The following is a 12,838-nucleotide window of genomic DNA, read 5'->3' on the forward strand; positions in this document are numbered from 1 at the left end:
CTTGGCACAAATTTCACAGAAATTTCCCCATTTTCTACACATTCTCGGATGAAATGAAACCGAATATCTATGTGCTTACTCCTTCCATGGAAAACAGGATTTTTCATCAGGTCAAGGGAGGACCTGTTATCCACGTTTATTTCAACTGGGGGAACATTTTGACCTGTTATCTCTCTCAGAAGTCTTCTTAGCCATATCCCCTGACAAGCTGCTAGAGTAGCAGCCATGAACTCAGCTTCACAAGATGAAAGGGCTACACACCTTTGCTTCTGAGATGCCCATGTGATCAGGCTATTGTTCACATAATATGTCATGCCTCCTGTACTTCGTCTATTATCTAGATCATTAGCAAGATCACTGTCTGTGTAACCAGTGAGACTTACATTTTCTTCCCCTTTTGTGTACCTTAAGCCAAAGTCCAACGTACCTTTTATATACCTGAGTATATGTTTTACAGCTTGTAAATGTTGACTTGTTGGCTTCTCCATATAACGGCTCACAATTCCCACTGCAAAGGTGATATCTGGTCTAGTGTGAGTTAGGTACCTTAATGCTCCAACAATGTTGCGATACTCAGTGGGGTTGACCCAATCTCCTTCTCCATTCTTTCTCAGCTTGAGCTTGTGCTCCATTGGGGCTCTTGTGGGATTGCAATCCTTCATCTTTGTCTTTGATAACAGGTTTTTGGCATAAGCTTCTTGCTTGAGTGTAATCCCCCCTTTATATTGTTTCACCTCTATGCCAAGATAGTATGTCAACAGTCCGAGATCACTCATCTCAAACTTGATATTCATGTCGTGTTTGAACATCTCTACATTCCTTGAGCAGTTTCCTGTCACTATTAGGTCGTCTACATACACACCTACAATTAGAACATTCCCCTTTTCCTTCTTTGTGTAGACTGAGTACTCATAGGCACATCTCTTGAATCCGAGAGCCTTCAGATGTTGATCCAGACAAGCATTCCAAGCTCTAGGAGCCTGTTTGAGGCCGTACAGGGCTTTCGACAATTTTAAAACCTTTTGAGCTTCTCCTTTCTTCTGAAATCCTTCAGGTTGCGAGACGAAAACTTCCTCCTCCAAATTGCCATTTAGAAATGCTGATTTGACATCTAAATGGTGTACCTTCCATCCGCTTGACCCAGCCAAAGCAAGAATGAGACGAATTGTCTCTATCCTTGCCACAGGTGCGAACACCTCTTCAAAATCGACTCCATGCTTCTGTACATACCCTTTCGCCACAAGCCGAGCTTTGTGCTTGACAATCTTTCCTTCTGGATCTTTTTTCAGCTTAAACACCCATTTTAACCCGATGGCCTTTCGATTATTTGGAAGATTCACCAAGCACCAGGTGTTATTCTTTTCGATCGAGGCTATTTCAGCCTCCATCGCCTCTCGCCATTCTTTCTTTTTGCTTGCTTCGAGATACGATGCCGGTTCCTCATCGCTGTGAGTCAAGAGTAGTTCTTCAGGGGGTAGAAAAATCTCGTCAGTGTTATCATACAGCTCTGTGAGCGTTCGATAGCGTTTGGGAGCACCACCGCCGGTGGAGCTCGAAGTGGTGGTAGAATTTATCGAAGAGTTTTGGGGGAACTGAGAAATGGGGGAATTGGGTGTGATTGGGGAATTTACCGGGGTATTTGGGGTTACCGGGTTCGGGTGACCCGATTCATTTGTCTGGTCAAAATTGTTTGACTGCTGCGACGCGATTTGATCTGGTGTGTCCTGCACCCATTCTCCCCATTCTTCTTCATCATCAAAGAATTCACTTTCAAGATCAAAGCCTTCAACAGTGAAGCTCATTCCTGGCATAGCTTTGATCTTCATGCTATCTTCCCAATTCCAGGCTCGTTTTTCTTCAAATACCACATCACGGCTCACGTACATTCTTCCGGTATCTGGGTCCAATAGCCTATAGGCTTTTGAGCCTTTTTCAACTCCAAGATGAACTAGCTTAATGCTTCTATCTTCCAGCTTCTTTAGGTGACCTTTCATAACCTTCATATGAGCTACACAACCAAATACGCGCAAATGATTCACCTGTGGCTTTCTCCCGGTCCATATCTCATATGGAGTTGCATTCTTCAAAGCCTTTGTATGTGCCCTGTTTAAGATATAAACAGAGTGGGTTACAGCCTCCCCCCATAATACATCAGGCATTTCCATTGTCTTAAGGTTGCATCTCGCCATTTCAAGTACTGTTCTATTCCGTCTCTCTACTACTCCGTTTTGCTGTGGAGAGTAAGGAGACGTATAGTGTCTCTGCATCCCTGTTTCATCACAGTACCTTGTGAATTCATTTGACAAGAACTCACCTCCCCTATCGGTTCGTAATACCTTCAGCTTCTCCCCTGTTTCAGTCTCAACTTTGTTTCTAAAGTTCTTGAACACTTGTAGTGCCTCATCCTTTGTTTTCATCAGATGTATCCACATTACTCTGCTGAAATCATCAACAATCAGCATAAAGTATCGATTCCCGGAGGGTGTAGGAGGTGTGACTGGCCCACACAGATCACCATGGACCAGTTCGAGTCTTTTCTTTGCTCTAAACTTTGTATGTGCTGGGAATGGGTTTCTCGTTTGCTTACCCACCAGGCAGCCTTCACAAGGTGTCGATGGTACTGAGAATTTTGGTATTCCATTGATCATTCCTTTTTCCACCATTTGTTTCATGGAATTGAAATTGATGTGCCCCATTCGTTTGTGCCACAACCACATTGAATCATCAACTTCGACTTTGAGACATACCGCCCCGAATTCCTCTAATTCTATTTTGTAGAGTCGGTTATTTGATCTACGGACCTTCATCAACAATCTTCCAGATGGGTTGCGAACCCATAGAAAAGGATCTTTAATCCTTATTTCATCACCTCCTTCTGCTAACTGTCCCAAACTAATGATATTACTACACAAATCAGGAATATAGTAAACTTCATTCAGTTTTCGTCTCCCACCATCTTTGCATCTAAATACGATTGAGCCTTTCCCTTCAATCTGTACTTTGGATTCATTGCCAAACTTTACAAAACCTTGTATGGTCTTGTTCAGGTCTGTAAACTTGGACTCGTCTCCTGTCATATGATTGCTTGCCCCCGTATCAAGATACCAAATACGAGACGAGTTCTGAGAATTACCATGAGTTCGTAGCCGAGGACTGATGTTTTCTTCATTCAGAAATACCTTGTTTCCATCTTCATATGTTGCGAGTAACAGAGCAGGTTCGTCATCTTCATCTTCCCGAATTAGATTACTTTCGTAATTTCGTTCTTTCTTTGGATTTTTACATTCGGCGGCATAATGCCCAAATTCCTGGCAATTATAGCACTGAATCTCGCTTTTGTCTCGATTACTCGACATATTTTGGCTTCCCTCTTTCTGATGGTGTGAATTTCCCCTTCCACGAACACCACGGCCACCGCCGTTTCTTCCTCTGCCTCTACCACTACCTCCACGAGAACCTCCGAATCCACCCCGGCTTGACTTTTGCTTTGGATCACCCACTTGTTTCTTTTTTTTCTATCGGACCACTCTTTGTGAGTTAACAAGAGTTTCCGATCATCGCTTTCACATGAGCTCTTCATACGTTCTTCATACGCCTTAAGCCTCCCGATTACTTCCTCAACGGACATCGATTCCAAGTCTCCAAATTGCTCGAGTGTCGAGGCAATCTGAAGAAATTTGGACGAAACTGCCCTCAATAGTTTCTTCACAACTTGAGATTCTTCTACCTTGTCCCCCAAGGTTCTTAATGTACTGACTGTGTTGATGATTTTTCCGGTGAAATCATCAACACTCTCCGTTTCTTTCATGCTCATGGCTTCAAACTCAGCTTTGAGTGTTTGGATCCTTGCAACCTTCACTCTATCTGCCCCTACAAACATGATTTTTAAGGCTTCCCAGGCTTCTTTAGCAGTCTTCTTCTCCACCAAAGTCATCAGTAAATCCTCAGGTATCCCCTGATAAATGGCAGCCAAAGCCATATTGTCCTTCTTTGCTTCAACGAGGGTGTTAGCAGTTCTGGGTTCTACTGCATCCCAAACACCCTGGGCCAACATAAAGACCCTCATTTTGATTGCCCATGCACTGTAATTGCTCCTTGTCAACATCGGGTAGTGCAGGGTGATTTGCCCGTCTTTGTCACCATTCCCATTGCTGCCACTTCCTGCCATCTCTTCTTCTCTAGGTTGATACTTGGGCATGTACCAGGTATGCTCTGATACCACTTGTTGGCCTTTTTACAAGCCTGCAATCAATGGAACAGGTATAGGGGCAAAAAAGGAAAAAAAAGACAGAGCACACAGGTGCTTAAAGCTTGCAGCTTTCTGGAGCCTTTCTTTTTACTAAGCTCAAAAAGGAAAAGTGATAAATACAACGTTACCAGTAGCTATCTATTTAAACATGAAATAGTGCTAAAATTTCTGCAACTACCCCTACTAGCTTAAGACTCGGACTTTCAACAGCCAACATGGCTTGAATTATTCAGCACATAAAAACATGACATAAAACAATTAAAAAAAAACTATTTCTGAATTATTCCATCAACTGCGTCACAACTTTCAGTAAGAGCAATAGTTTGTTCTACAAACGAGTCAGCGGACGAGATAAACCGTCAAGTTCTCAAAATGGTCGCAACAGCTGCCAGGGTATACAATAGTACTGACACCATGCAGCCAAATGGAAAACACACATCAGATTTGGTAGACCTCTATCCAATCGAATATCTAAACCAACTAACTTTTCCAGGAATACCACCCCATGAGCTTCTACTTAAGGTGGACTGCCCAATAATGCTTTTAAGAAACATAAATCAGAAGGAAGGTTTATGCAACGGTACCAGGTTGATTGTTTCACAATTGTTACCAACCGTTATTGAAGCAACGATCATAATGGGCACCTCGATCGGAAAACGTGTGTATATACCACGCATAAAGTTCATACACAAGTCATCAGATTTACCATTCGTATTCTCACGTAAACAGTTTCCAGTTAAAGTTTGTTACGCAATGACTATCAATAAGAGTCAAGGTCAATCGCTACGTAAGATTGGAATCTATTTGTCACAGCCCGTTTTTGCGCATGGACAACTTTACGTAGCCCTCTCCCGAGCAACATCACCGGATTCGATAAGAATACTGCTAAACAACACTGATACATGTAAAAACAACGAAACAAAAAATGTCGTTTACAAAGATTTACTACAGAAAGTTACTTCAACTAAGGTCTACAGTATCACTCCCTGTCCAGCTTTTGAACATCACTACTATTTTTCATTTTATTCATATACAATTTATTATTTACAGAATTCCTACTTATTTTTATAATTTTATATTCACATTCAAATATAGAGCTTACCTGTATACATTTATTTATATTAGAGAACGCAAACAACAAATGACGACAATTTTGCGAGCTCAAAGCTGAGGGTATTGGAGGCCCCTTACAGGTTAGAATACTACGCAAATGGAAACACGATATCCGACAATACGAAACCTGGTACCTGGCTGTCGACAAATACGTAAGTTCACACGAGAATACATCATCACAAAAACAGGTATCAAATTTTAATTATCCGTCAGATGAAACATGTACCAACTACATTTTTAGTTATTAGTATATTATATTCACATAAACAACCAATATGTTCTTTAATTAAACATAAATTTTTACAAAAAAAATACCATACTAATTTATGAACGTTCAACTAAACTAGCTTTCCAGTTTACCATTTACAAGAAATTTAAATTTGTAGAAAGCGGACCCTTAATAATCACTTATCAGTATTTACAAAAACCAATTGCTTTCTTGCCCAAATAAACATGTGTTATCAATGGATCATGCAATTATACAAGAACAAAAATACAAGTAATACCATTGAATCTAATGTGAAGATAATATCTTTCTACAGGCAGATGCAATCCAAATTCTTGGACAACGAACAAACCAGAGCTACATTGAATCTGTTTTCAACGTTTCAGAATGTTACATTATATCGGATTATAGCCGTCCTGAATTAGACAAGTATCAAAAGGTTCTAGAAAACGATTTCTATATTGATGTTGGTCTGAAGTCCACCATACAACGAATTCCAGACACAATCACAATTCCAAAAACCTGGTTTCGATTCGTATCAAAGTCAAAGCTGACTGAACTCGGAGAAGCACCACCATACTATCCAGGTATTCACTGTGTTATCCATATAACCAAAATAGAAATATGCATTACACATCGTTTGTATAGAATATTGAACTTCTTTTTACTACTAAATTAACAACTTCTGTCATTTTTTGTTATTTGGCTGAATATCTCGGCTACTGCTTTTAAAAATAATACATTATAACTTTCCGACAGTTATTACTCATCGTTCCCAGTTTTGCTTATCGTTTTATTTTCTGTTAAGCCCAAAACATGTACAGGGGTACATTAGTCACATTTTTAAATTAAAAAACCAAATGAAAAACTGAAAAAAAAAATTACCCCATAAAAAACCACTTCCATCTTTAAAAAAATTACTTAGTAGCCTTTCTTCCTTTGATTTCTTAGATTGTCATAGTTGTTAACCCTGACAACAGCTTATGCACTTAGTTACAAACAGACTTCATTGGCGTTCTTTCGAAGATAAGGAATTGCACAAAAGCAAATCGAGAACCATTTGTGTTGCTTATACTAAGCGACGAAAGGTATATATACTAACCACCAAAACACACACATAAATCTCATCATCCCTAACTAACCACATACAAAATCATATTCCATTAGTGGCAGTGAACTTGCAATAAATCTATGGAAGGAATGTATAACAAATACGCACAAATTCAACCGTGCCTCCTTAAATGACCCATATGCAACAACTGTTGTTGCAGTAACGAACCTAAAACCATCAAAATCCTATGGTACCTATTAGCCGAAGATATCTTTCCTCATATTGAGGAAGTATTGTTATAGTTGATAAACTCTTCATTATAGATAGCGATAGGATATTGTATAAATATGAATTGTAAATCATTGGAATGATACGGGAAAATTACCAATTAACATGGTATCAGAGCACAAATATCATTAACCCTACTTCGCCTCTTGTTCTTCCCTGTACGCCATTTTTATTTCTTCTTCTTCAATGGACCCAAAATCTCACCCAGCCATCACAGTCACAAACATACGGAACTTCATTCCGTTTATACTGGAGATGGAGAGCGGACAGTACACCTCATGGGCAGAATTATTTCGCATCCATTGCAGGGCTTTTCAGGTTGCAGATCACATTGATTCTACCATCATCCCTCCTTCAAAACCACCTTCTTCTTCTTCTTCTTCCTCAACCTCAACAGAAGTTGATAAAACCTCCACTGAAGCCGACAAAACTAAAGCATCGGAGTTTGTAGCATGGTCACGACTCGATGCTATTGTTCTCCAATGGATCTACAGCACAATTTCTAATGATCTAATGCACACAATTTTGAAAGCAAACACCACTGCGTGTCAGGCATGGACTGCCCTTGAAAACATTTTTCAAGATAACCAGAGCACTAAAGCTGTCTATCTTGACAGCAAATTCGTCTCTACAAGACTTGACCAACACCCTAACATCTCCTCCTATTGCCAAGCCATGAAGATGCTTGTTGATCAACTAGCAAATGTGGGAAACCGGGTTTCCAACCAACGTCTTGTTCTTCAACTAATTGCTGGTCTCAATGAAAGCTATGAAAGGGTCGCGATGATCATCCAGCAAACAACACCCTTACCTGATTTCTATGAAGTTCGCTCCAAACTCATCATGGAAGAAGCACGAAAAGCTCATCAGGCTGCTGCCACTGCTGTATCCCTAACCGGAGGCACCTCCGCTACTGCCTTGACTGCTTCAGCACCAATGACTCATCCAAATTTTGGAGATAGCAGCCGCCTTAACCAACAACAGGCAGATCCCTTTACCTCTCGTGAACGCGGACGGGGTCGAGGAGGACGCGGTCGTGGACGATCTTCCAACGGGCGTGGACGCGGTACCAACAATAACCAAACCCAACAGACATACAATCGGGGGTCCCGTCCCTATCAGCCATGGACTACACCGCCACCATGGGCTTTTCCCAACTATACACCATGGGCTTACCCCCTTGCCCATATCCGACTCAGCAATATGGATCCTCCAGACCTCCATCAGTTTCCACCGGGATTCTAGGCAATCGACCTCAGCAGGCCTATCCGGTATCAGAAATCAGCCACACACCAACCGATCTTGAGCAAGCTTTTCACACAATGGCATTACACCCACCTGATCAGACTTGGTATGCTGATACCGGAGCAACGTCACACATGACTCCCAACACAGGTAACTTCACGTCTTATATCAATAATGGTCTTTCTCAGAATGTTATTGTCGGTAATGGTTCCACTATTCCAATTCAAGGCATCGGTAATCAAACACTTCCTTACCCTCTTCCTCCTTTTATTCTAAAAAATGTTCTTCACACTCCAAATGTCATTAAAAATCTTTTATCCATTCGTCGCTTTACTATTGACAACAATGTTTCCGTAGAATTTGACCAGTTTGGTTTTGATGTGAAGGACTTCCAGACGCGGACTCCAATCCTCCGTTGCAATAGTACCGGTGCTCTCTACCCTTTCAAGCTCCAGTCAAATTCCCAAGTTACACAACCTTCTACTTTTGCTGCAATTACAAGAGACCTATGGCATCATCGCCTTGGCCACCCGGGCGCGGATGTTTTATCTTCTTTACGTTCTACTTTAAATTTTCCTAGATCAAAACCTTTTTCTTCTGTTTGTCGTTCTTGTGTGTTGGGTAAACAAATAAAACTTCCTTTTATTACTTCTCAGTCAATAACTCATTTACCTTTTGACATTCTTCATACGGATCTATGGACCTCCCCTGTGTTAAGCTCTAGTGGTCACCGCTACTATATTTTATTTTTGGATGACAAAACCAATTATTTATGGACTTATCCTCTAGCCAATAAGTCCCAAGTTTTTTCCATCTTCATCCAATTCTTTGCTATGGTCAAAACACAATTCCATTACACTATTAAAACCATACAATGTGATAATGGTCGTGAGTTTGATAACCATCAATTTCACAATTTTTGCTCTCAAAATGGCCTTCAATTCCGCTTTTCTTGTCCACACACATCTCCTCAAAATGGAAAAGCTGAACGTAAAATACGATCCATTAATAATATCCTTCGCACTCTTCTCACCCACTCAAACGTACCCATGCATTTTTGGCACCATGCACTTCAACATGCTACGTACCTGTTAAACATTCTTCCCAGCAAACTTATTGCCAATCTAACCCCTACACATCTTCTATATAATCTTCAACCCTCATATTCACACCTTCGTACCTTCGGTTGTCTATGTTACCCACTTACTCCATCTCCCACCATCCACAAACTCCAAAAACGTTCCCGACCCTGCATTTTCTTAGGCCACCCCATCAATCACCGAGGGTACAAATGTTTTGACATGCAAAATAAAACCATTATTATATCCCGCCATGTAATATTCGATGAAACTATTTTTCCCTATCTTAACCTATCATCACCGACCCCTACAACCCAACTACCATCAGACCCACACCCATTAATGTGGTCCGACTCCATTCAACCAACCCCCAACGCAGCTACGCCTCCCCCATTGGTTGTCAACAATGCTCCGGCAACCACCCCATCACCTCCCCTAATCACTTATTCACGCCGTACAAGGCCTACCCTTCAACAACCGCCTTCCACAACAACAACCCCTTCTGGTTCGAACCCCCTACCAATCACCTCACAAACACCTTTTGTTCCTCCTACTCGTACCATCCACACCAGAAGTATGTCTGGCATTTCGAAACCCAAACAACACTACAACCTCCATACTTCTACCTCTATCTCCCCTATCCCTCGAAACCCAATAGAAGCACTTAAAAACCCGGATTGGAATAAAGCGATGACAGACGAGTTTCAGGCCCTTATTGATAATAAAACGTGGGTGTTAGTCCCGAAACATAACAATATGAATATAGTGCGTAGTATGTGGATTTATCGTCATAAAACTAAGTCTGATGGTTCTTTAGAGCGATACAAAGCTCGTTTGGTTTGTGATGGCAGGTCTCAAAAAGCAGGTATCGACTGTGGTGACACTTTCAGCCCCGTGGTAAAGCCGGCGACAATTCGGACTGTTTTGTCCCTAGCTCTTTCTAATGAGTGGCAAATTCACCAACTCGACGTGAAAAACGCGTTTCTACACGGACATCTACATGAAACGGTTTACATGCATCAACCCCCCGGCTTTCGTAATCATTTGTATCCAAATCATGTATGCCTGCTTAAAAAGTCTCTCTACGGACTTAAACAAGCACCACGAGCTTGGTACCAAAGATTTGCTGACTACGTATTCACTATGGGGTTCAAACATAGCAAATGTGACCATTCACTATTCGTATACAAAAAGGGAACCCATACGGCCTTCCTCCTTCTATATGTAGACGACATCTTACTCATCACCTCCTCACCCGGATTACATCATAAGTTTATGGTTTTATTAGCAAAAGAGTTTGCCATGAAAGATCTTGGACCCCTAAGCTACTTTCTTGGAATTTCGGTGTCTCGTTATAAAGATTCAATTTTTTTGTCACAACAAAAGTACGCCACTGAAATTTTGGAACAAGCAGGCATGACCTCATGTCACCCAACTTCCACACCAGTTGACAGTAAGGCCAAATTAAGCAGCACCGATGGAACTCTTTTGCCTGACGGGGGAATACAATATCGCCAGCTGGCAGGGGCTCTCCAATATTTGACCTTCACACGGCCAGACATAAGCTACGCAGTTCAACAAGTTTGCATGCACATGCATGCACCCCGAACATCATATTTTAATGCTCTTAAACGAATTTTGAGGTATATTAAAGGTACTCTTGCTCACGGGTTGCATCTTCACAAATCACCTTCTAGGAAACTTATTGCCTATACCGATGCCGATTGGGCAGGTTGCCCGGACACGAGACGCTCAACTTCTGGTTACTGTGTCTACTTGGGCGATAACCTAATATCCTAGTCCTCCAAGCGTCAACTAACACTCTCCCGATCTAGTGCAGAAGCAGAATACCGGGGAGTTGCAAATGTCGTTTCCGAAACATGTTGGATCCGAAATTTGTTGTTGGAGCTTCATGTCCCTCCAACTACAGCCACACTAGTCTATTGTGACAATGTCAGCGCCGTTTACTTATCATGCAACCCGGTTCAACACCAACGTACCAAACACATCGAGCTGGACATTCATTTCGTTCGGGAAAAGGTCGCTCAGGGTCAAGTCCGTGTATTCCACATTCCCTCTCGCTATCAGATTGCGGATATCTTCACAAAGGGTCTACCTTTCCTTCTCTTTGACGATTTCAAGCACAGTCTCAACGTTCGTCATCCTCCCGATTCGACTGCGGGGGTCTATTAGCCGAAGATATCTTTCCTCATATTGAGGAAGTATTGTTATAGTTGATAAACTCTTCATTATAGATAGCGATAGGATATTGTATAAATATGAATTGTAAATCATTGGAATGATACGGGAAAATTACCAATTAACAGTACCGTCTTCTACAAACCTATATATATATATATATATATATATATATGTGTGTGTGTGTGTGTGTGCATCATCGCTATCACATCACATCTCCTGATACCCTTAACCACGAAATATCATCGGTGTAGGAGAATTACGACACAGATCGTCGCGTGTCACACATATCTATGTCAACCCTGATATACCGGAGACAACAACACTCATAGATCTGTAAGTCACATAAATTACCGAACTTTTTTACGATATATATCAATGAAATTGTATACCAACAGCAACGACGTTATAGATTCACAGGACCCTCAAGGCCAATACCTGCGTTATCGGGAACGCCCACAACCTTATACGAAATGAAACTGAAAACCAGATATGATCTACCGGTAAGAAGACAACAATGCTATTAGTATTTACTAATACAGTCCGTTTGACATTCTCACATTCGTTTGCTTTCTATGTATAGGATAAAACTTTCATAGTAGAAGCCTCAATCAAGGAATTTCACTTCCAAAACACTTGGTACCAAACAACATGTCCAATCTGCAAAGATCCGATTTTCAGAAGAGGCCCCCAGTGGCATTGCAGTGCACATGGACTAATTGAAAAGCCAGACTCCATGTAAGCATTCTCCAAAGCACACAAATAAACCACTATTCGGTCATCATACTATTTACAGATTCTTCATATGTATAGATACAAACTTACTGTTACCATTGCCGACACAACGGACACCATACCTGCAATAGTGTCCAAAACATCATGTCGTAAGCTGTTAAAATCATCACTTGAAAAATTCATATCCGACAACCCGGTGACAAACAGGAACACCTTGCCTTCAATCATGACGGATCAAAAAGAACAAACCAAAACCATGTGTATATAAATGCTAAGGGCATCAACTCCTGACAATATCCGTTTCATAATAATTGACATCCAACAATCAACCACACCACCAGAGACACCCGTCCCAACAACACCCGGACGAAAAGAATCCGATCGGATAACGAAACACCTGAGGCAAGCGAATCTACACGCCCTGTCGTACGCACCCTGACCTTTACTCCACCAGGTAAAAGAAAATGTAATAATGTCAAAAGTAAACACCAAATTACGAAAACCAATACTAATACTTTCTAAATTCTTCTATCACAGGCCCACCAACAACAACATTTCTGAAGCGAACCACAAAGTAACGAGTAACAGCGAACAGGACCGTCAGGTCCAACTTTTGATTCGGATACTAATTTTCCCTTTGTAGCAAACAACAT

At 41.2% G+C, this 12,838-nt stretch overlaps 1 protein-coding gene across 1 annotated transcript; it reads left to right on the plus strand.

The window, feature by feature from the left end:
• The first annotated feature begins 4,621 nt into the window (after positions 1 to 4,621).
• LOC145094975 (uncharacterized) lies at positions 4,622 to 6,267 on the plus strand. The gene is made up of 2 exons (XM_079032927.1): positions 4,622 to 5,218; positions 5,905 to 6,267. Exons 1-2 carry the CDS (start codon positions 4,622 to 4,624, stop codon positions 6,265 to 6,267), a joined length of 960 nt encoding a protein of 319 aa, XP_078889053.1.
• Positions 6,268 to 12,838: the final 6,571 nt, after the last annotated feature.

Source organism: Lactuca serriola, chromosome 3 (assembly GCF_051521515.1).
Source record: "Lactuca serriola cultivar US96UC23 chromosome 3, Lser_US96UC23_V15, whole genome shotgun sequence".
NCBI classification, from domain to species: Eukaryota; Viridiplantae; Streptophyta; class Magnoliopsida; order Asterales; family Asteraceae; genus Lactuca; species Lactuca serriola.